The sequence below is a fragment of the Rutilus rutilus genome (assembly GCF_951802725.1).
Source record: "Rutilus rutilus genome assembly, chromosome: 5".
Lineage (NCBI taxonomy): Eukaryota > Metazoa > Chordata > Actinopteri > Cypriniformes > Leuciscidae > Rutilus > Rutilus rutilus.
The window spans coordinates 39,938,045-39,963,566 of NC_140213.1; the positions used below are offsets into that span (position 1 = coordinate 39,938,045).

General features: G+C 37.6%; 3 protein-coding genes across 3 annotated transcripts; 2 read left to right on the forward strand and 1 right to left on the reverse strand.

Annotated features, from left to right (window-relative positions):
- Positions 1 to 1,223: 1,223 nt before the first annotated feature.
- Positions 1,224 to 9,832, forward strand: has3 (hyaluronan synthase 3). Its single transcript, XM_084408853.1, has 5 exons — positions 1,224 to 2,316; positions 3,653 to 4,113; positions 5,300 to 5,929; positions 6,443 to 6,544; positions 6,676 to 9,832. The coding sequence occupies exons 2-5, from the start codon at positions 4,105 to 4,107 to the stop codon at positions 7,603 to 7,605; spliced, it is 1,671 nt and encodes a 556-aa protein (XP_084264979.1). The 5' UTR covers positions 1,224 to 2,316; positions 3,653 to 4,104; the 3' UTR covers positions 7,606 to 9,832.
- Positions 9,833 to 9,980: 148 nt separating this feature from the next.
- chtf8 (CTF8, chromosome transmission fidelity factor 8 homolog) lies at positions 9,981 to 11,132 on the reverse strand. The gene is made up of 3 exons (XM_084408854.1): positions 10,887 to 11,132; positions 10,688 to 10,805; positions 9,981 to 10,384 (listed from the first exon to the last, which is right to left on the reverse strand). The coding sequence occupies exons 1-3, from the start codon at positions 10,907 to 10,909 to the stop codon at positions 10,151 to 10,153; spliced, it is 375 nt and encodes a 124-aa protein (XP_084264980.1). The 5' UTR covers positions 10,910 to 11,132; the 3' UTR covers positions 9,981 to 10,150.
- A 707-nt stretch (positions 11,133 to 11,839) lies between these two features.
- Positions 11,840 to 24,976, forward strand: tbc1d15 (TBC1 domain family, member 15). The gene is made up of 17 exons (XM_084408838.1): positions 11,840 to 11,912; positions 12,890 to 12,985; positions 13,636 to 13,707; positions 16,172 to 16,313; positions 16,521 to 16,725; positions 18,607 to 18,709; positions 18,836 to 19,033; positions 19,169 to 19,297; positions 20,186 to 20,289; positions 20,383 to 20,477; positions 20,602 to 20,718; positions 20,964 to 21,064; positions 23,304 to 23,403; positions 23,504 to 23,601; positions 23,742 to 23,858; positions 24,191 to 24,277; positions 24,405 to 24,976. The coding sequence occupies exons 1-17, from the start codon at positions 11,889 to 11,891 to the stop codon at positions 24,609 to 24,611; spliced, it is 1,995 nt and encodes a 664-aa protein (XP_084264964.1). The 5' UTR covers positions 11,840 to 11,888; the 3' UTR covers positions 24,612 to 24,976.
- Positions 24,977 to 25,522: the final 546 nt, after the last annotated feature.

Below are 25,522 nucleotides of genomic sequence, written 5' to 3' on the forward strand. Positions count from 1 at the left end.
AAAACAAAAAAGACAAAAAAAATCAGAAATAGTTTGTTTTTTAACTGTTTAGCACCAACAACTTTTTTACATTTTAGTGTGGATTATTTTGTGATCCTTGCATCAAAACCTCAATGGTGATTCACACTTAAAAATCAGTTCTTTCACTGTTTTTATTGATCACAAAAGTGAAAAAGACAAGCATTTAACCTCTCAGTCCTTCTCCAGTGTGTTTTAGTAAACTACTGTGTTTAATTCCATTATTTTGTGATAATGTCTAAGACTTTGCAAAGAGATTATTATTTATGGATGGAACAGTTACTCTATATATTAGTAAGATTACATTTTTTACAAATTGCGGCCACGTGGAAAGTGTAGCAAAGCAGTGACTATATATACACTGCCAGGCCAAAAAAGAAAAAGTCACTGCTTGGATTTAAATAGGCAAATGCTATGATTATGATAGACTAAATAAGTCTATGATTGGATCATTATTGCAGTTATTATTATATTTCTAGCATGTTTGGCAACAGTTTTTCTAACCCTAATTGATGAAGTGTGTAGCTATTCATTTCTTAAACAATGAAACACATCATGGCCATAATCCGGGATAACAATATCAAGATCCATCAGGCTTAAAATGTAATGTAATTTTAAATTCATTGAAAGTCTTTTGGATGTGCTGGAGGAGACTTTACAGAGTGCTTGACTCTTGCATTGTCAATATAAGATCTTGACCAAAAATGTATGCACCTCTTGATGAAGAAACATCACAACATTTCCATTAAGAGGTGCATACATTTTTGGTCAAGATCTTTGTCTGGACCAATTCATGTGTGAAAATGATTCCTCATGCTCCTCCTAACCATTCTTTCACATTTTGAGCCTGATGAATCTTGACATTGTCATCCTGGAATATGGCCATGATGTGTCTTGTTGCCAAACATATAACGTGCTAGAAACGTAATGACTGCAATATTGATCCAATCATAGACTCTTAAGCATTTGCCTATTTAAATCCAAACAGCAACTTTTTGTTTGTATTTTTGTGCCGGGCAGTGTATGACGCTTATATAGTCTTAAAGGCACAATAGCAAAAATAAACAGCCTGTTTAATTCTAAGAGTCAGAGAGAGAGTGAATGGATTTTGATATCCATGTTTTGACAAGTCATAATGTTCATTTCACATGTATTTAAACCCATATTCAGGTGTTGGCTAAAACAACTGCTGTGTAGTGGCCTGCTGCCCAGTTGGAAGTCATAAACTTTGTCTCTGTGTTTCTGCAAAGGAACCTCACAAGTCTCTTGTGGTGTCTCTGATAATTGCTTCTCTGGTTAAGATCCAAGGACGTTCCCACAGCAAGGGGTAAATCAGTGACGCCACGATGGAGTTATCTAGTGGAGATTCACACTTTCACCTTCCTTCCCCGCAAACCCTATAATAACCTTCTCACGACTGCTATTCAGCCATGAAAGAGCCATTACGCTAATTACTCTTCCTGCCATGCAGCAGTCTCGGAAAGAGAAAGGGCATGAGCGTGTTTTACCTGGCTGGGTCGTTCCGAAAACAGAGCAAGTTTTCATTGGGTGGCCGGAAGAAGACACAACTGCGATAGGAATGTTTGGAGACTCCGTGGATATTGATTATGTCCGAGCCTGCTGCGGTCTATCTTTCTCTTCCTTCTCTCGCAGATCTCTTCATCAGCCGGTGTTGGACCTGAAGGATGCCAGCAGGAGGGGTGCAGGGAGGGGTGATAGATAAATAAATAACCCAATAAAGGATGCATTGAGAGGGTGTGTGTGTAACCAAGAGAAGAGTGTGCCTGCTCAAACAGTCCAGAGTCTTGTTGGAGGCTGGCTGCACTGCAGAGCAGGAGGGGGAAAGCACAGAGAAAGGGACCTTGAAGGATTTTCGGCTGCACTGCAGAACGATGCCACTGCAGTGAAGCACTGAAACAGAGGCATGAGGTCCACCGGCGGACCCCCGTCCTCCTCGCGCCAGGTGAGAACTTAGTTCAGAGCTGATATCAGAGGTCTTCATGCCTCGGGACTCTCCGGGAGGAGAGTGAGGGAGAGAGACAAAAAGAAAGGGAGGGAAGCAGAGGAGGAGGAGGGTGATGGTGCTGTATTTTTGGATAAGGGATCTCCTGAATTAAGTGTGGCTGGAATAAAGATGTAGTGTGAGCAGGAGGCTGAACAAGGACGGTGCTGTGCTCCACTGTGGTGGAGAGGAGCGGAGCAGACGCCTGGCAGACACACACTCGCACACACACCGACTCCACCAGAGGAGAGAGAGAGAGAGAGAGAGACCACCGTCACAGCTGCGGGGCTGGGAAGGTAAGAGACATTTCATTCAACTTGAGTTTTGTTTTGTGTCTGTGTTTATTGTGGGAGTGGATGAAATATGAAAGCATGCTGCACAAGAGCTCTGTCAAATGTTCATTGTGTGGTTGTGTGTGTGTGTATAATACAAAATTGAGAGAGTCAAAGCATGGAATTTTAGGTTAGGTAGGTGTGTTTTTTGCACAAATAGGCTACTGTAAGCTTGTGTTTGTGCAAGGCACTAAATAATACTGCACTAAGCAACTTTAAATAAATGGTTATGTGTAGAGCTTGAGAGAATCTGTGAAATTATGAGATTTTTTTTTAAGATCCTCATGTGTGTTTTTAGTAATTACAATATTAGTCCTAGTGGACTAAGATTGGCCCTTGGTTTCTTGGCACCCTCGCTAGTGCCCTGAGGCTGAGTAACTAAGTCGGCAGCAGGACGGAATAAAACAGGAAAGCTTCAGAATGGCTCGATTAAGGAAAATGACGTCTGTTTAGCTTTCCATTTCATCATACTTTGACAACACAAGGGTCTAGTGAGAGTTTCAAAAGTGTTTGAACTATTTGCTAGAGACCAAAATAGGATTCACCCCAACGCAGGCTCTAGCCTGCTGGAAGAACTTGACAAAAGATTTGTTCAATATTACATGGAAGTTCAATGTGTGTGTGTGTTTTTTTTTTCTGCAAATCTAATGCTCTTTTTTTTTTTTAAGCTTCTTTAACAGGATTAAGATTTAAGGTTACTATTTTGAATATAATCCTAGTGACTTTACTATTGTTAAATCAGTTCTATATAATTGAATGTGAGCATTTAATAAAAAAATAAAAAATATTTTGGTACTTTTGGATATTGGATGTGAAAGGATGAAGTCTCAGTAGGTGCCCCCTTGTGTTTTTTTTATTTACAAGTTCACAAAAAACAGATAACATTTTAAACATCAATTTTATATCAAATATTTTTACATTTTAATAATATTTTAAAATAAAATCATAAATAAGACTTTTAAAAAGATTTAAGATTTTTAGATTAGATTCCCCCAAGGAACCCCCCCCCTACTTTGACATTTTTTACTTTCAAAAAGAATTACATTTTTAATGTATTTATAAAAAACTTAAGAGATCCAGACAAATTTGCCCATTAATAATGCAAATAAATTGAGTCTATAACAAACCAGGACTTTGGAGTGGAGACTGTGGAGAATGCAGTTTATAAAGTTTAAAAGTGGTTTATATCTGAATCCCGATTGATCATTACTTCAGTTGATCATTATAATTATAATGCATATTAGTATAGTGCACTGGTACAATCTTAATTTACCCAAACACATCATGCTCTGCCTTCCAGCCATTCATCTCACATCCTCTCACCTGCTGCCCTCCCTCATCGGTCCTGGTGATTCCCAGCCCCCCTTCATTCCTCTCCCACCTCCTCCCTTTGTCAGTGTCCTGTCTTGCATCCAAAGTCCTCATTCTATCTGGTTCACACCTGAGAAAACACGGGGCAAGAGGCTTTAGCTGGTCTCCCCCCACCAACCCGCAATGCACCTGTGACTTCATACAGATCTTTTGGATCCTGTCCACTTCTGTTTCATCTGAGACCACCTGCTTCTGTCTAGGCTGAGAATGCATGATTACCCATGATCATCCTTACCATCACTCACAAGAGAAACAACATCCTGCATCTTCTCTGTTAATCACTGGGATGAGTATGGAATAGAATTATTAAAAGCAAACTAAGGATCTGAGATTATCGAGCTCTCATGGATTGATCTCCACCCGGGCTGTGAATATCTCATCATGACAACAGTGAGTAACCATTGACCTCTGACCTCTTTATTTGGTGGAAAGTTGAAATATTACTCAACTTCCGTCATTGGGTTAGATACTGACATCCAGGGGTTTACGTAGAATGCAATGCAGCATGCAGATATTAACATTGTGATGTTTTATTGTCCTAAATGGTTAATTTAAAGGTTAAATGTGTTATAGATCACCTTGTGTGATGACTCAATCTCCACTATTCTTGGATGTGCATCTTGAGTTGACTTAATCCTACCAAGAGATCAAAGGCCATGTGAACACCTTTACACCTTTCATCACACATATGGTAGTGGGTTTGTTTGCTGTGTTTGGGGACTGAGTGATGGTTGGTGTCTTGTTGAGTATGACATGGGGCCCTTCTTCATACCCGTCCCTTTGAGCTAACAAGCCTCCGGAGGAAGATTCCCTCTAATTAGGGTCAAACATAACACTCAGTATCTGCCTGCTGTCTCTATCTCACCCTCAGGGTCTATGTCGTCTTTGTTCACATCACAAGAAGGTGTGTAGGATAACGCAAGAAAGGGAGAAACCCATTATATAGTTCATAAACAATATTTAGGTTTTATGGCAGTTCTCACTTCAGATACATTGCTAATCTCATGTAACGTTAAACCAAAATTGCTAATATGAAAGGAACAGTTATGTATTTCTTGGAATTATATGATGTAAAGCGGTTAAGTACTGGTCTGGCGCAGCTAAATAACTGTGGGAACAGTCAGTTACTGTGATAGAAAAATCAACAACCACTTCAGTGGAAGTCAGCGTTATTTCTGCCACTCTTCTCCATTGCGTTGGCCGTTATGATATAAGGGCACTGAGTGAAGCAGCTCTTTCTTTCATGAGAGGGGGAGCAGGAGGCAAGTGAATGAATGAAAGGGGGGGATTGTTCCTTAGTCTGGGTGCCTCTGATTACCTGCCAGACTCGGCCTAGCCTTTAATTAAAGTCATTAACCTGAGAGAATGAGAAAAAAAGTGAGAAAGACAAAGAGAGAGTTTCACATGAGGTTGATAGTGTTCTAAAATTGTCACAATGTCAGTTGTTGCCATGTGTTTGGAATAAATCCAAAATGGTTGACCCTTCTGTTCATGTGGTAATCTCACAAATTCTAATTGTACCTCATATCAAGAAAATGAAGCCCAAGTTATAATATCCCTTTTTCTCCCTCTTCAGATGCCCTCTCGATTTGGCACTGCGGTGCGGATCTTCATCACCACCCTATTCGCAGCAGTGGTGCTTTTTGCTATCCTACTAGCCTATGTGACAGGCTACCAGTTCATCCACACCGAGCAGCACCACCTGTCTTTTGGCCTGTACGGTGCCTTTCTGTCCCTCCACCTCCTCCTGCAGAGCCTCTTCGCCTATCTGGAGCACCGACAGATGCGTGGCCCCTCCAGACCTCAGCACCTCCGTCACACCGTGGCCCTCTGCATCGCGGCCTATCAGGAAGATCCGGACTACCTTCGCAAGTGTCTGCGGAGCATTCGCCGCATTTCTTTTCCCGGGCTTAAAGTGGTGCTGGTGGTGGATGGGAATCGGCAGGAGGATTCCTACATGATGGACATCTTCCAGGAGGTGATGGGGGGAGTGGAGCAGACGGGCTGTGTGGTGTGGAAGGGGAATTACCACAGCGACGGGGATGGGGGAGGAGGGAAAGGCTCATTGCATGCCGAGGAAGCTGCACATGTGGCCAGGGTGGTGCGGAGCTGCCATTACTCCTGCATCATGCAGGAGTGGGGTGGCAAGAGAGAGGTGATGTATACAGCCTTCAAAGCACTGGGAGAGACTGTGGATTACATACAAGTAAGTCTAGACACCATTTACAACCTAAAAATTCAATAAAACGGAAAAAGTACTGGCTTTTATAGGAGTAAACAGCATTCATTCCAGACTTGCTTACTTGTTGCTCTTGGATGGCCTAATTACTATTTTGAAAAACATTGGATTTCATATTATTGAGCCTACAATATACTGTCACTCTTCATAGTCTGCCATCACCCCAGAGTTCCCTCAATGTCACTGTAATATAAATCCATGCAGCATTGAGGTCAAAGGTCAGACTTATTACTTACCTTCCCCTGTAGTCCCGAGCACACCTGTGCGCTGTCATCAACATTTCATTGTTTCGGCATGTGATTGATATCTTCAGAAACCAAGATGACCTTGAAACATCTGTGAGCCAATGTCTATGGTTGCAACAGTCCTTGCATTGTTCACACAGTCATTGTCAACATCAGCCTCAATAACGGAAAAGAGTTGCATGAGTTAAAGTTGCAGAGGAGCGTTCTAAATCATATACATCTCTTGGTTTTGCAGGTATGTGATTCTGACACTGTACTTGATCCAGCATGCACCATTGAGATGCTGAAGGTTCTAGAGGAGGATCCAGAAGTGGGTGGGGTGGGAGGAGATGTTCAGGTGAGAAATGTGCCTATTTTAGTTTTAAATATGCAGAGAGACATTTTTATGTTTCTTTCAACAAACAAGTTTTCCAGTACCTTTCTTCTTTAAAGATTACCCACGGAGAGTTCTTTCATTGTCTCTTTCAGATTCTGAACAAGTATGACTCCTGGATCTCCTTTCTGAGCAGTGTCCGGTATTGGATGGCGTTCAACATAGAGCGGGCCTGCCAGTCTTACTTTGGATGTGTGCAGTGCATCAGTGGACCTCTGGGAATGTACCGCAACTCTCTCCTCCAACAGTTCCTGGAGCCCTGGTACCACCAGACCTTCCTAGGAAGCAAGTGCAGCTTCGGTGATGACCGGCACCTCACCAACCGCGTCCTCAGCTTCGGCTACAAAACCAAGTTCACGGCACGCTCACAATGCCAGACCGAGACCCCCACGCAATACCTGCGCTGGCTCAACCAGCAGACCCGCTGGAGCAAGTCTTACTTTCGAGAGTGGCTCTACAATGCGCTTTGGTTCCACAAGCACAGCCTCTGGATGACCTACGAATCTGTGGTCACTGGGTTCTTCCCCTTCTTTCTGGTGGCTACAGTCATCCATCTGTTCTACCGAGGTCGGTTGTGGAACATCTTGCTTTTCTTGCTGACGGTCCAGCTGGTGGGCATGGTGAAGGCCACCTATGCCTGCTTCCTGCGGGGCAGCCTTGTCATGATCTTCATGTCACTGTATTCACTACTCTACATGTCAAGTTTGCTACCTGCCAAGATCTTTGCCCTGTTGACTATTAACAAAGCAGGTTGGGGCACATCAGGCAGGAAAAAGATAGTGGTAAACCTTATTGGAGCTGTGCCTGTGACCATGTGGGCGGCCATACTGCTCGGTGGCGTGGTTTATACCATTTACTGCGAGGTGCAAGAACCCTTCAGTGAGACTGAGAAGGCTCTTCTCATTGCGGGCACCATCCTCTATGCCTGTTACTGGCTCATACTTCTGGTGCTCTACCTGGCCATAGTGGCCAAGCGCTGTAACAAAAGAGAGGAACAGTACCACCTATCCTATGCCGAAGCATAGTCTTTCTAAAAGATCAATACATGCTGTCAGGGCTCATTTTAAATGGACCCTTCTTTACCTGGTGCTGCAATCCTGGTTATAGTTATGGATCATGTGCAGGTCCAAGACTGTTGGTTGTTAGTTATTTTAACTATGTTAGCTATGGCTACATTAGAGCTTTTGGACATAATCAAGAGCTTTTGAGAAAGCTATGATTTACATGAGTTAAAATCAGAAATTGTGCTTCTCGTGATTATAAAGCACGCATTGAGGAGGCGCCAGCCAAGGCGGGCACAAAAAGTAGAGCCAAAGGTTAGTGTAAGAGTTAATGTAGTTAAGCTGAAAGGGTTATATTGGTGCTTGAACTTATAATTATATAGAATGTGTGCTGTCAAGGTTAGAGATGTGTGTGCCAAAACTTAAAGAAACCTGCATAAGACACTAACCTGGTTTTACTTGCCAAATCCAGTCAGTATTTTAATTGTCTTTAATCTGACAATCCAGCATAATTCTATATTTCATCATTAGAAATTGTGGTGCTTCTGATACTTTTGTGGTGTAACATGATAGAACATTGAAGAAAGAGCAAACAGCATTTAAATGAGAGATTTATGATAACTCCACAATGATTTATACACTGTAGGCTACATGTTTACAGTTCGAGATTTTTAAAGTTACATCCAGCACCAGTGAATAAATAGTGTCAGGCAGCCAAAAAGGATTTTCTCTAGCATCTAGAATGTTCTGTTGCTGCATATTTGGGTAGAAAAATGAGCAAAGTTTTACCTGGATTCATATTCTTACCCTATTCTCCTTTTTACCTAAGAAAAACTTTGGTAGAAGTATATAATAAAAAATGTCATGTTTTATTTTTTATTATAGATGGAACAAGAGTCATATTGACATATGTCAATATTTTTTATACCCCGATTATTTATGAAAAATACATAAGTATCGGAATCCGGTCACCCTGACAAGAACCTTTTCTGTAACTTATAAACTTATGGTTTCTATTGGTTTAAATAAAATGATCGGTTAGCAAAATAAATAAGAATCACATGAACTGAAGTAGCTTATTTATGGTATGCAAATTTAGATGTTTAAAGATTACCTTATATGGAGCAAAGGTATACAGTGGATTTTCATTCCATCTTTTTTTTCCCCCAGCCTCAGCCATCCTAAGGCAACAATAAGCAAATTTAGCAGTTCTCCATGAATGCTAACGCTAACTTTTTCTGCTCCCTGCCTGCCCCCCAAAACACACATTAAACTCTGGCAGAGATATAAACACTGTGGCTAGTGTGCAAATGTGTGCATGGACAAGTTTAGAGAGGAGCTTTAAGTTTATGAAATATTTACCCACTTGACTTGTGCACTACATGTGCAATAACTGTCTTTACAGTGAACTGCTGTGGACTGCAGCATCCTATAAGGCTGCAACATTACGATGATGAGACTGACAACACAATGCAATTATGAAACTTATCATTTGTTTACAATCAAACTTGCAATCTCATTGCTCACATTTGTGTGTTTTAAGATTTTATGCTATTCATTTGTAGACTGGGTGCCAAACTTTTGATCTTTGATATGCTCCGTCTTCAGGAACAGAAATCCCTATGATTGCGGGGCTTAAAAATGTATGTATAAAAAAAAAAAAAAGAAATTTCAAATTGGGTTTAAGCAAAATACAGTGAAAAAAGTTCTTGCTCTGCTGTCTGCCAGACACAGTACCAGTACATTTTTAGATGGTGAAGCTTAACCAGTGAAAACTAGGATTATATCAGTCATTTCAAGTATATTGTAAAGTAATATATATTTTTGTAAAGTAAAATTCAAAGATATTTTAAACATGCAAGAATTCTCATTCTCTGATACTCACACACATCAGTGTATCTGCATTTTCCTAGGAAACTTTATTTTATGGAAAATGTTATTTTAATAACACTGTACAGATTAGGGATTTATAAATTACAGTATTCATAATCCATAATGGTAGAGGTTACATGTTTTTAACCAACATGCAGTTGTTTTACAGATTGCCACTGGCAGCTTTTGTCTTCTACTCAGAATTAAAATCATGTGTTGATGAAACAGCACCATTTAGTCTGAGTGTCACAGCTAACCTGTACTTCTACAGTGAAATGTAAAAACCTTCTACCAGGTCACCTGGTCTTTTAACCTCACATGAATTTTACATATTTGTTTTATGTATTATGTACATTGTCCTGTATGTAAAAAGGGATTCTTTAAATTTTGACATTTCCCTCATAATTATTTTTGCAAACACTTGTAACTGATGTTTTGATACAATAAACTTCAATTCAAAAGTGAGCATTTTTCTTCTTTTTTTTTCTTTTTTAAATTCACTTGAGACCTATTACTTGCATTTCATACTTACAATATTTATATTTGTTTATCATTATGGTCAATAAACACACAAAAATACAACAATGTATGTAAACAATAAATGCACTAAGATACTAAAACACCATTCCAAACAACATACGGTTTCAAATCTAGAATATTGTGCTGATCAGTTAAGTCTCTGATATCTGGACATAAGTTATACTTTCTTCGGCACATTAGTGATGATAGGTTTGGGTCGAGTTTTAAAGATGAGCTTCTTTTTGATGAGGGCGGAGACGGTGTAAGATGTTGGTGTCTCTTGGTTGGTTTCCATAGTTTCCTCTGTATTCTGAGGAAGTCCAGAGTGTTTCATCAGAACAGCAAAGGGCTTCTCCAGTTTGACCTGTTTTCCATAGAGGATGTGATGTCCGACTATAAGGACTGGTAATCCCTTGAAGAGTGGACAAATCAAGAATTGACCATAGGTAAAAAGTAGTTTTATCATTTTGTATGTATAATATATATATATATATATATATATATATATATATATATATATATATATATATATATATATATATATATAAAATTGGGCACATTTCAGACCAAAATCAAAAGAAAAAAATAATATAGATACATATATTATACATATGTAAGTATATAAGTGTATGTATATATATATATATATATATATATATTGTTATTTTCTTTTGATTTGGTCTGAAATGTGCCCAATTATTAGAGAAAGACAAACCTCTTTAGTGTAGTGCAGGTCCCCCATCAGATTTCCTGCTAGTCCAGTATTTTGTCTGGACATAATTTCTCCCTGCAGCTCCACCAGCATCCACTCGGCTGGACCTTCAGCAGCATTACTGCAGAACACATCGAAAAGCCTTTTCAACGAGCACTTTCAGATCATTCATGGTCTGTAAAAACTTGTATTTCACACCAACCTTGAAATGACTATTTGAACCATTCTTTATCTGATTCCTCGGTGTAAGAATTCACACAATCACACAATTCTTCCTGTTTTATAGACTTTCTCGTCTGAAAACGTTGTCAAATATTACATCCACAAATTACTGTCATGAATGTACAAATATATACTACACATGTAAGTACGCTCACTTGCCAGGTCTGTAGTTGTGCATAATCTACTAACACAGAAGTTTCCCGCCAGTTGGAAGACATTTCATTTCAAAATAAAAGTCCCATTGTAGTGTGAACCGCTAGAGGGCAATCGAGCTCGAGCCTCTCTTGGCTAAGGTCTGACTTTCTTCAGTTGAATTTTTTCTTCAGTTGTATTTTTTAAATACATTTTATTCATTTATTCGAACTCACATTTAATTGTACCAACAAGTATACAACAACAACAACAACAACAACAACAATAAATATGAATAATAATAATAATGATGATGATGATGACAATAATAATAATAATATAAAAAAAAGTCAGAATAAAAACCGTAAATCTTTGAGAGTATTTTTGACAATCAAATACTTTTTGTTAATTTTTTCATAGATTGTTCATGAATCGTTACAATATTTGTTTTTAAAGAACATTAAAAATGATTACTCTATTTGGAAAACATCACCTACATACAGTAAAATATGTCAAGCGCACCAAATATTGGATTGTTTTCCACCGACTTCAGAATTTTTTTAATTCCTTATTTTCTTTAAAGATGAACAAAAAAAAGAAAAGCTGTTGTTGAAAAAGATAATTGATGTAAAAGTTATATGACTGTTTTTTTTTTTTGTAAGATGTAAGCGATATATCTATTCGAATAGTATGCATACATGGATTTATACGTTTTATAACTTGAAAATGTAATTAAAAATATGTCAGTGCGCATGCGTGGCGTTGGCCATGCGGAAAATGACTCGTCAGTGTTGTTGTGGATCGCTGACAGGCACGTGAGCGATGCTACGTCGTCGATTTAGCAGTCGACATGGCGGCCACAACTCCTCCCAAGGTACTGAGCATGCTGCTTTATAAGTCAATACACGGTCAAAACGACAAATAGCTCCATTTTACCGATCTTTTTCCGTGGGTTGTGGTGTAGATATTCTGTTTGACCTGCTTTTTGAACTGTCGGTGCTGGGAAATAGATGATACACTGGTCTGGGAAACTGCTGTGTTTAGCAACAGTTAGCTTGGCTGCTAGCTGCCAAACCCACTGACATACAGCTGATCAAACTGCAAAAAACACGGACGTTAGAAGTAGCTTTTCCGTTGCCAATAGCAGCACAACTGCAATATCGAACGTATTCGGGGCGTCTGGACTCTAAAACAAATAATCAGAGTTGTGTTTGTACTTTATAGTGTTGACTGAGTCATGAGCTGTCTGGCAGATTTATGTAGATGTTTTGAGCTTGATGACTGATTGTTTATCAGCTGATTCCGGTAAATTCAAGCCATAAGGAAACTAGCTTTACATATGAATGTTTTTTTCTATTTATTAACTATTTATTGGCACTACATAATCTCATTTTCGTGTGTGTCGTTTTCTCGTGTCTGTTACACATGCATTAGTAAGTACCTTGGCCACCATTATGTTTTGGTGGTTGAGTGGCAATATATATACACTTACAGGTACCTACCACTACCACACAAATTCAGTATGAGAATATAGGAAACATTGAACATTGCACATAGTTCCAGGTTATTCCATGGTTGTTTTCCCAGTGTAATTTCTATTTTTACATTGACCAATGCCATTTATTGTTGGGGAGTCTTCAAGAACATTGTTTATGTCAGTATGACAGGAGCGGTCCTTCCTTCAGTTCAGGCCTCAGGCTAAGACATTTAAAGACACAGGGAGCGGAGTACTGAAACAGGATCTTAAAATGTTTATTTTGAACAGCCTTTTTTTTAGAGAGAATAATGTGTTTGGCTTATAATAATGAAACTGTAATGTTTTATCAATACATGTTCTTTTTGTGTTTGTAGGTGGTGTTTGAACATGAGGGAGTCTTCATTCACTCATCTCCAGATGAATCTGAGGATCAGGATTTAATATCAGGGTTCCTCAGGATTGTTGATAAGGTATGGTGATTGTCATTGATAATATTATTTATATTAAACGAGTGTGTTTTTCAGGATTGCTATGATTCCTCTAAGTTTTACCTGAACTGGGTCCACGTGACATACGTAAGATGTTATACCACATTCTTGTGTCACTGTTAGTACAGTTCAAAAAAGCTTGGGGATAATTTGTTTTTAATATATGTGTATTTTTGAAAGATACTTATGCTTACCAAGGCTGCATTTATTTGATCAAAAATACAGTAAAACAGTAATATTGTGAAATATAATTTAAAAAAAATTGTCTTCAGGGTCACATGATCCTTCAGAAATCATTCTAATATGCTGATTTGGTGCTCAGGAAACATTTCTTCTTATCATCAATGTTGAAAACAGTTTTGAAAAACAAAAACGTGATACAGGATTTTTTTGATATCCGAAGTTCAAAAGAACCGCATTTGTTTAAAAATAGAAATATTTTATAACATTATACATATCTTTACTGTCACTTTTGTTTAATTTAGTGAATCCTTGCAAGAATAAAAATATTAATTTCTTTCGAACAACATATATATCTGAGAAGTCTGAACTACCTGCTTTTGAAATGTCTGTGAAAATCACAGCCATCTAACGATCTCTCCCAATATCTATTTTTTCTTCTTTAACTGTAGGATGGTGAAACCCTTGTGGAATATAAACCCCTGGAGGATACAGATCCCTCAAACATACTGTGTGCCTGCAAGGTTTGTTACCCGTTTCATCTGTGAGAGTTTGCATATATATGTTAAAGGGGTCATATAATGGTACATGCACTTTTACAAGTTGATTGTACTGAAATGTGTGTTGGCAGTGCCTGTATACAACCATCATGAAATGATAAAAATCCATCCAGTGTTTTGTTTTTTTATCTTCTTATATGTTTTTCCCCGTCTCAAATCAAGCCGTTCAACCGTGTGACGCCACACGGTCGGACGCCCCTCCCACGATTGTTGATTGACAGCAGCGTTTCAACACAGACCCGCCCTCGCTCGTGAGCGAGCTGTCAATCATAGTCCGCGTGGACCGGCGCGGTCATTGTTGATACGCTGGAGCACTGTCTATGAGCAGAATGACGTCTAAGCGATTGTGGTGTTCTGTTCTTGGGTGTAATAAGGAACACAGCAGTCATTTTGATGTTCCTAAATCCGAACCGCTGAAGACGCAGTGGCTGAGTTTGTTTTCGAAGGGAATATTCCCCACGATCAACGTCAATGCTTTCATGTTTGCGAGAATCATTTCACACACCAGACTAGGGCTGCACGATATTGGAAAAAAATTACATTGCGATATTTTTTTTCCCAACGATATATATCGCGATATTGCGAGCCATCAATCCAGGCTAAAGTCAATAATTACCATTCCATGTTATTAATAATTTCTCTAATAAGCAAGCTTCATTACAAGTAAGAAAAAGGCCACTTAATATTTTATTCCAGAAACATATTTCTCTCCGAATTCGGTGAACGTTCTTCACAGGACCTAACGTTCTTCAGGTTCTAGGACCCGAAAAATTATGTTTTCTGTGCTGATTCAGTGACGCGTTCATGTAAACGGCACCTATAACCAGCAAAAGTAATGATTAATAATATGTAAAATATTGCGATGTGACATTTTAATTGTTTATTAATAAACAAGTGTTTTCTGTAAAGATTAAGTTGACAATACTGACTCGCGATCTTCGCAGCAGTGATCGGGAGAAATGCACTTTTCATACAGATTAGGCTATTATTATTATTTTTTTAATGGTTCTGTTTAAAAGTAGAGATTTCTGTAGATAATAGTAATATTTCTATTTTATTATTATTATTATTATTATTATTATTATTAGGTGTGTGAGGCGAGTAGGCTACCTTTTATGCTGAGTTGCGGTTCATGGATGATAGCTTATAATCTCCAGTTCAGGCGCTGGCTGCTATAGGCTATTTAATATTTATTTATTAAATCCAGGAAATTGGATAATGAAATACTGATTAAAATTAAGATACAATTAATACGAAACGAAATTCGTTTTAAAGAAAGGCTTTGTGCTTTCTGTTTGAGGTATCTGTGAAAGTTTTAAAGCAGTCTTTTACTGCCGCTTTCATAACGGTCGCGTCCTTAATAACATTGTTTTTTCCTCATAAATGCGAACACGAAAAATAAGCGACTTTAAAAAAAAAAAACATCCACAACTTTATAACACTCCAGCAAAGTAGCCTACCTCTTTTTGGTCAACATCCTCCTTTTTGTAGACGAAATAGGCTAGTCCCAAATAGCTGATTTTTACTTTTTTGCGGCGGATCCTCTTCGTAGCGCATTTTTAGCTATAGGATTGCCAGTGAATGTTGGCTGTGAGCGGTGAGCTGCGGCACAGCGAACCAATCACTGTGCAGGCACGCGGAACGCGTATGTACCCAGCAAAAAGCCATACAACAATCTCGTGTTTACTGTGTGCTACTAACGTTACCCTTCACATCGCATGTTCCGGCGATGTGACTATCGCTCATTCGCACATCGCGATATCGATGTTAAAACAGAATATCGTTCAGCCCTACACCAGACTGCTTTACAAACGAGGTCAGTATAAAGCTGGTTTTGCTAAGAAGGTGCTCCTGAAAAAAGGATCGGTACCAACTATTCGTGTTCCTGCTGCACCTCCAGAAGAAGAAGTGAGTGTAAGGTTTTATTAACCTTTATATTAATCTTTGCAAATCGCTTGCTGCACGCTTCACGATGAATGCGGCTAAGGTTTACACTCAGGGTACATTATGGCATGTTTTCTATATACGACGTTCTCAATATAATTCATAATCCCACGTTTATAATGAACAACGCGTTATGGCTATTGTGTTATTGTGTTACGGTGTACGCACAGAACAGAGGGGCGGGGTGAGCAAAGCTCATTATCATTTAAAGACACGTGCACTTAAACGGCGTGCTGAAAACAAGAGCTGTTTTTGACCAGGTAAAATGAGTGTTTTCTTACAATACTAATGAGAATTTTTAATTAATATATATTACAAACTTTTAATTTAGACCCTAAAGAATCATATTAGCTTGTACAAAAATGGCATTATATGACCCCTTTAAAATGCCTCAGACAATTCTTATGTGCTCTATTAGTATATTCAGGATTCTGAATAGTTTTCTGAATTAGGAAGGATAACTTGATTGTGTGATTGTGTGAAGGACTCCAGCTCAGTGGTGGAATGGACTCAGAGTTCAGAAGACAACCCTCATCGTCCTGTCGACCATCAGCTGAGCTATGAAACCGAGTGGGATATGATCAATGCTGTCTCATTCCGGAGAAAAGCCCACACACATGGAGATGGTAAAACAATTAAGTCAAATGTGGCTGAAAAACCTCTTTTGTATCAAATTGCTTTCACCATTCATTTTACCCAGTACCTAACAGAAAATGTCAGCAAGATAACTTATGCATCAGCCAGTGAATTTTGCCTATGGCCCTTTCTTTCCATAACCAGATTGAAATCTGTAACGGTAACCAAGCGTATTATTTATTGTCACATTGTCACAGGTGGATCAAACCACGCAAATGACCGGAACAAGTGGGCCTTCTTTTTTAATGTGTGTGACCTCAGGTCTATCACAGTCAAATGTGAGGGCTGGTCATACATCATTTTCCGGTTGAAGGATGGCACAGCACTGCCAGCTATTCATTTCCACCAGGGAGGGAGCACAGCGTTCCTGGATAGCCTGAGGCAATCAGTTCAGATCAACGAGTGAGTGCAGTATGGGTTGATTTTATTTCAATGGATCAAGCCTGATCTTTGGCTCAGGTGTAAGCAAATGTTGTGCAATATCTTATTGCAATATCATTGTGTTTGCGCAAGATCTAAATGATTTTGCATGCTTTTTTAATTACAGCATTAGACCAGTAGAGTGTAGTCATGAGTTACAGATTTTTTTTATAAATAGTTTGGAATACATTATATAAGCAGTGCTTATATAATGTATAAGAACCTGCACTCTTATTTAATAATTTCTCTGCATGTAGTTTCTTGTGGGGTAAGATCCATGGAATGATTTTAACTATGGTAAAATCCGATAAACAGATAATACTACGCTATTATTATAGCTGAAAATGTGATCAAATATATTAGATATGTTATATTTTAATAAATATAATATAAATTTGATTAATTAAAAATATTTTATGTATAATATATAATTATATTATATATATTTATTATATATTAATTATATATTTTTAATAAATTGAAATCAGTTCAAACTAGTGCTGTCAAATCGATTAATTGCATCTAACATAAAAGTTGGGTTACATAATATATATGTATATTTATGTATATTAAATTAATATATATTGCATGTGTGTGTGTATACTGTAGGTCGATGCTAGGTATATACCCATATATTTGTACACAAAAAAAATGTGTGTGTGTGTACATATACACGCACACAGACATATATATGATAAATAAAAATAATTATAATATGTATACACACATTTATTAATCGCGATTAATCGATTTGACAGCACTAGTTAAAACGTGCATGTGTTTTTGAACTTTGCTAATTTAACATGATCAAAACACTAATCCTTTTTAATGACTAAATTTCAGATTAGAGAGCAAGTGACAAATATCGGTATCGGAATCGGCCAATAGCTGTTTGTTAAAATAGGTATTGGCGCATCCCTAATTTATACAAAAAATGGCATAGAATAGTGCACAATTACGCAAATTGGGCTGCAGCTTATGTCTTCCTTTGTTTCTGAGAGCATAAATTAGCATGTCGGCTTTTACATAACTGTGTAGCGTCAGATGTCTTCCTCTGAATGAATATGGCTTAATATTTTCATTCTTCTTTTTCTTATCTTAAAAGTGACCCCTGACCTTTTAATTCACTAAATACCACGGCCATTTCACAATCGGAATGATTCGTCCAAACACTTCCTCCTTTAAAACTGAAGTCATCAAAATGTAACCCAATCTGCATGCAAACGAGATGGAATATCTCCGCACCTTTGAGGAAGTCTTGCATGTGTTCTGTGGCAAGAGGCCGTGAGCGTGATTCATGTAAGGTCGAACAGCAGCTGTTCGTTTAGAGTTAAGGCTTTATGAAAGGGACAGGAAGACACTCCTCTCCCCTGCGTTAAATATCACACCAGATTAAATCCGCCCGTAAGCATGCTGAATTCAGCCCTGCTGAGGAAAAGATAGCTGTTATTAAAGTTCTTATCTTAGACTCCATAATGAAACATAGGCTGGGCTTTGTTGGCTCAGCTTCTGTCGTCATTCAAACCACAGAGCGATATGGCCAGTGATGTCATATGTTTACAAGTCGAATACCTATGTGTACTTTTAAAATTATTATTTGTTTGTACTATTATGTCTGTTATACATTTCTAGATGTTCCTTCGTTTATATGTTTCCACACACACACACACATACAGGAGTTAGCAGAATAGACTGTTAATAAATAGGCTGTCTTGTATGTTTATTTGCTTTGATTATTTTGTATTTGTCATGTCAATAGTGTCACAATCTTTGTTTGCACAATAAAAAAAAGAAATTATATATGGTATTACTTTATTAAGACTATACAATGAATCGTATTGTCGTTGTCTCTGTCTTTCAAAGGTGTCCCGATGATGAAAGTATCTTGATTGTCAGCTCTTATAACAAAGCCTTCTCGCAGTCCTTTGAGAATCTTCTGGATGATACAAACTATAACTTTGTTCAGGTATGTGGTTTATACTGTGAGTCGTACTAGTAGTCGTCCATGAATTGATCTTTGATTAAAAAAAATATTCATGTATGTGATAGATTAATTAAAAGTTGTCTTCACAATATTTTCACTATCAAACAGAAATTCAAGAAAGATCCTTATACAACAACGCTGGGTGGCTTCTCCAAAGTCACTAACTACCTCTTTGACGCATTTCGGGCACCTGAATTAGAGTGTCAGCAGCGGCCTGCTGAGGAGGTGGCGGATCTGTTGGGAGAACTCATTCCCGGACTAGAGATTAACCAGCAGGAAGAGCCTGGATTTGAAGTCATCACCAGAGTGAGTGCAGATCTAATTCCAGCCTTAACTTTGACTTAGTTGAGTCTGGACACAGACAGCCGACGTGAGGCATCCTGCGCAAAAGTATTGTTATGAAAAATGTATTTGATGTGAGTGTGTGTGTGTTCGTTTCAGCTTGATCTGGGGCCGAGGCCAGAGGTGCAAAGGAAGGGGCCGGTAACAATGGAAGAATGGGAAAAGTATCAGGACTCAGAGGGAAGAATGACCAATGTACCTCACATAAAGGATGTCATATTTAAAGGGGTAAGATATTGCTTTGAATATCTGACTGTAACTCATTAATGTACCTACATTTCTGATCCACAGGATATCCTATGTCTGTCGATTATGTCTTCGGTCGTTTCTTTGCTTGTGGTTTTATCACCATGGCCTCTCTGTTACCTTTGTGGTGGATTGCAAACATTTAGGTCATGAGTTACCGAAGTTTTACCCATTTGGTTTTGTTCTGCATCATAAAGGAAGTCACGTACACTTCTGTTTAAAAGTTTTGGGTCTGTTTGATTTTTAAAATGTTTTCTGCATTTATTTGATAGAAAATACAGTAAAAACAGTAATTTTGTGAAACTTTGTTACAATTTAAAATAAATGGGGTTTTTTTCCCGTGATGGCGAAGCCAAATATACCCCAGTCTTCAGCATCAAGTGATCTTTCAGAAATCATTCTAAACTGCTGATTTGGTGGTCAAGAAATAGTTCTTATATTATCAATGTCGAAAACAGTACACATAAACAGTATGTAAATATGTAATTCTTTCACTTTTGATCATTTTAATGCTGCCTTGCTAAAGAAAAGTATGCATTTCTTTCAAAAAGATCTTACCATTTATATTTATATTCTACCTTCCAAACCAGCATTCCAACATCTCAGTCTGATCTGTTTGGGTGGATTTTCTTTTGGCATACCCTCCACATTAGCTAAATGCAAAGTTAAACACAAAATGTTTTTGTTTTTTTTCAGTTTCAACAACTTGATTGAAAATGAGTTGAGTCTGAGATGAGCTGTTGAAGTGTCTCATTTTTCCTGTGACCTCTTGTCCAACTCTTTTCTCTTAGACCAGACCCGTTTAGACATGTTTATAAATGTTTCAGAAGATGTAAGTCATCAAGGCTGCTGTTGTTTTGATCTCAACAGGGCCTTTGTCACGCAGTGAGAAAAGAGGCTTGGAAGTTTTTGCTTGGCTATTTTCCCTGGAACAGCACTCACGAAGAAAGGAAGCTCCTGCAAAAGAGTAAAACGTACGCATGTTTCCCTCAGAGAACCGACAGCATGTGTTTAAAGCTCTCTTTCGTTAGATTAAACATACATAAGATCATGTGTTCTCTCAACAGTGATGAATACTTCAGAATGAAGCTCCAGTGGAAGTCAGTAAGTGAGGAGCAGGAAAGAAGAAACTCAAGGTTACGAGATTACAGGAGCCTGATTGGTATGTCTTTAATTACATTGCAAGTTTTATTCTTTAGTTGTTTTAAAAATGTTTTCGAAATATATTCCCATGCACCTTTTCTCTACCTGGGTGAAGCTCAGTTTGTGGTTGTTACATCTTTTAGAAAAAGATGTGAACCGAACCGACCGCAACAACAAGTTTTACGAAGGCCTGGACAACCCTGGCTTGATTTTACTACATGACATCCTGATGACATACTGCATGTACGACTTTGATTTAGGTAAGTGATTACATGTGTTTGAATCATTGTTCAGAGCAACTTCTCTGAATTAAAATATCAACAACTGTTATGTATATACTACTGACTCCCATGCTGATCCCTTGTTTTCACAAATCAGTGAAAATCCTTCAGTTTATGTCAATGTGATTTAATTGCACATTCATTTATTTAGATTATGGATAATGTTAAGTGCTTTATGATTGCTTACGTTACTTGTATTTACCCAGTTTCCTGTTCCTGTGCAGGGTACGTGCAGGGTATGAGTGACCTGCTCTCTCCCGTCCTTTTTGTAATGGAGAGTGAAGTAGATGCCTTCTGGTGCTTTGTTTCCTTCATGGATGAAATGGTAATGCAATATGTTTGTTACAGCACGTCTCTCTTTAGCACTCTTGGGTTTGCTGTGTGTGAGAAGATTTGGCTGCATCAATAAACCATGATTCTGTCCTCACGCTATCACTGTTGTGGGCAAGCACTTTAAATGGACTAAATTAGTCAACCAACAAATGGTTTACTTCTAGTTGTCTCTGCATATTAAGCCATTATAGGATCATTTCTTTTAGAGGGGTCCTATTATGCCCTTTTTTTAAATCTTGATTTTGTTTTGGGGGTTTACTAGAATAGATTTTCATGCTTGAATGTTCGAAAAATACATTGTTTTCCCACATATTTTACATTGTTGCAGCACCTCTCTTCCCAGTCTGTCAGTAACGCTCTGGGGTGTGTTTCCCGTACGACGCTGAATAACTACCACAGTATGACGCACCGTCTGAGAAACTAACCAATCAGTCACCATTGTTTCCCGAAACCGTAGTAACACGGTCGCACCTCTGTCATTTAAACCACATTAGTTTCAACAATATAGGACTGTCGTTAATGACGTCACACGCAGATGGAGGAGTAATAACTTCTGCTGATCAATCTATTCGAGATCTCCGAGATGCTGCTGGATCGAACATGGGACCTAATGACTAAGTCATTTTCATTTTAATTTGATGTTTGATTCATCGACTTTGATTGTTAACACGTCAAAATATATAGAATAAAATGTAGTATATACACTACTGGTCAGAAGTTTTAGATCGGTACTATTTTGTATGTTTTTAAAAGACGTCTCTTCTGCTCACCAAGACTGCATTTATTTGATATAAAAACAAAACAAAAAAAACAGTAATATTGTGAAATATTATGACAATTTAAAATGACTGTTTTCTATTTTAATATATTTTAAAATGTAATTTATTCCTCTGATGAAAGCTGAATTTTCAGCATCATTACTCCAGTCTTCAGTATCACATGACCCTTCAGAAATCATTCTAATATGATGATTTTATGCTCCAAAAACATTCATTCCAATGTTGAAAACAGTTGTGTAAAATTTTTTTGTCACAATTCTTTGATGAATAGAAAGTTCAAAAGAACAGCATTTATTTAAAATAGAATATTTTCTAACATTATAAATGTCTTTAATGTTACCTTTGATCAATTTAACTCATCCTTAATGAATAAAAGTATTGATTTATTTTATTTCTTTCCCCAAAAAATAAAAATAAAATTCTTACTGACCCCAAACTTTTGAAGGGTAGTGTTTAATGTTACAAAAGCTTTCCGTTTCAGATAAATGCTGTTCTTTTGAACTTTCTATTCATCAAAGAATCCTGAAATAAAAATGTAAAAAAAACTGTTTTCAACATTGATAATAATCATAAATGTTTCTTGAGCATGAAATCAGCATATTAGAATGATTTCTGAAGGATCATGTGACACTGAAGACTGGAGTAATGATGCTGAAAATTCAACTTTGATCACAGGAATAAATTACACTTTACTGTATATTCACATAGAAAACAGCTGTTTTAAATTGTAGTAATATTTCACAATATGACTTTTTGTTTGTATTTTTAATCAAATAAATGCAGCCTTGGTGAGCAGACGATACTTCTTTTAAAATTATTAAAAATCTTACCGATCCAAAACTTTTGACTGGTTGTGTATATTTAAATAGAATGATAGATATAGAATGCACTGGATGTTAACTTGCTTATTGTGCCCAAAGTCCACGTCATTTAACAAGAAACTGATTCTAATCGCAGCTCAAGAGCTGCAGTTCCAACCACGAAAGTTTGCGATGCTGTTTGCGTTTCGAGAAACGGCAAATCGTTGAACTATGTTGGTAATGAATGTACTTGCGACCATAATTGGCTAGCGATGCTTTCGGGAAATGCACCCCTGTTTAGTTCTGGTCTCTATGAAGTCCCTCCTTTTGAAAAACTCAGTGTGCTTTGATTGGTCGGCTGCACCAGTGTGTTGTGATTGGTCAACCGATTTGAACGTGTTGCGGAAATGTCACGCCCCTTTCCATAACCGCAAGTTTCTTAGTTATTTAAATGAGGAAAATTGTGACCTCTGCATTCCTGGAAGAAAACTCAAGACTACAATTGGCGTTTCAGGGAGTTCAGAAACACACTTTTGGTGTGGACTTTGTAACTTTGCAGACCTTATTCGTCCTCAAACAGCAACATTACACACTAAAGGAAGTTGAAAATGTTAAAAAGCATCCCTTTAATTATCACTAATGTTTGTGGCAGCATGAAAACTTTGAAGAGCAGATGCAAGGGATGAAGACCCAACTAATTCAGCTCAGCACTTTGCTTCGTCTGCTAGATCTGGCCTTCTGGAACTACCTAGGTAAGATACCCAGAGGAAGACTTATTAGAAATAGTCTTTTTTATTAATGTTGACCATCAGTAGGCATTGTGTTTACTTCTGTATTTATGTGTTTTCACAGAGGCACAGGATTCTGGGTACTTGTATTTCTGTTTTCGCTGGTTATTGATCCGATTCAAGAGAGAGCTACATTTTCAGGACGTCCTTCGCCTTTGGGAGGTGTGTAATAACTATCCTTTTTTTCCAATTTCTTTGTTTCTCAGTACACTGCAGCTACTGTCTGTTATAATTTTGATTATACTATGTGTTATATTGGCATTTGGTTTAATATTTTCTTCAATTCACATTTTCCCATTCAGGTTATGTGGACCAGACTGCCTTGCCAAAACTTTCACCTTCTGGTGTGCTGTGCCATTTTAGACTCTGAGAAACAAAAAATAATGGACAGAAAATATGGATTCAATGAAATCCTGAAGGTTAGCCTTAACTATATCTTATACCATTCTGAAGATTTATCTCTTTGAAGATTAATACTTTAATTCAGCAAGGATGCATTCAATTGATCAAAAGTGACAATACAGAAATTTGTTTCAAAAAATAGTTTTTAATAAATGCTGTAAATGTAAAAAAAATCCTGAATATATCATGGTTTCCACAAAAAAATGTAAGCAGAACAACGGTTTTCAACACTGATAATAATTAGAGCACCTTTAACTTTTGAATAGTAGTATATGTACCTACATCTTGCAACATACATAAATTAGATTTTGAGAAAAATTATTCACCAATTGATATGCTTTCTTTACAGCATATAAATGAACTCTCCATGAAACTGGACATTGAAGAAATCCTTAGCAAATCTGAATCTATCTGTATGCAGATAAAGAATTGTAAGGTATGTCATATGCATGATTGCAGATAGCGCGGGGTATTTGATGTAAAAAGAAAAAAAGAAAATCTCTCTAAAATGATTATTTTGTTCCGGTAATACAAGTTTTGAATCTCTTCTTTCTCCCTCTAAGGACTTGCCCCATTCAGTGAGTGAGATTCTGGGCCTCAACACAGTCACTAAACCCTCTGCAGCATTAGAAACCAGTGAATATGGAATACTTGAGTCACCTCAAACCTCACCAAGATCCTCACACAGACAAGATCACGTCGTCTCCAACGGCCACAGCCATCTAAAAGAAACAACACACAACGGCTGCAAAGTAGCCTTCATTTCCTAGTGTACAACGCTACATGATGTATAGTACAGATTTTATATCCCCTGTATTCCAGCAAGATGAACAGTGTTGGGTGTCATGTAGATATTTGCTACCAAATGCCACATTGTAAAAGAAAAACAAATCGCAGAGAAAATATATGAATGTAAAACTAGGATCCAAAAGGATCCTAAAGCATTATTTTTGTAATATCTTGTACCATAATGTCTTTCATTGAAATAATCATTCCTTCTCACTGTATAGAGAGAGTTTTCACAATGTTTCAGAGGTTGGGTATCCATTGTTGAATATTATATATATTTTTTGTTCTTATCAGTTTGCCCTTTTCCTAAATAATTCAGATTCAAATTAAAATCTGTCTTCCATTAGTTTGTGAGTTATATTTCAGCTGTTGTAGACTGGATCGTTTTTGTTTTTTCTCTCTCTCTATCTTTTAGCAGTATTGGAACTCAATCTTTTTAAATAACACTCAACCCAAAATTGAACATGCATGTCTATTGCACCTGCTTTGTCCAATGAAGAGAGCCATTTTGGGTTATGTAATATTACATTAGTTAATGTGTTACATAACTTGAGATTTAATCAGGTAAGAGTACTTTGTAATTAGGTAGTCACCTTAGATACAATTTGCAAAGGCACACAAAAACAAAATGATTTAGCTGTCTTAGTGAAAGTAAGTGAGGCAAATTTGCTTGGCTAAACTAAAGGCAATAGTTCCAACTGCAAAACTGTGGCTTGAGATTATTCAAAGTCGGTAGCCTTGGTTCAGTCGGCCTGCTATGACATTTGCAGATGAGATGGAGAGTCGGTGAAAATATTGATTGATGATGAAATGTATTTTATCCACTCATAACCACAGCCCACAACAAAGACACACGGAATCAACTTCCATCTCTTTCATTTCCTGTTCCACA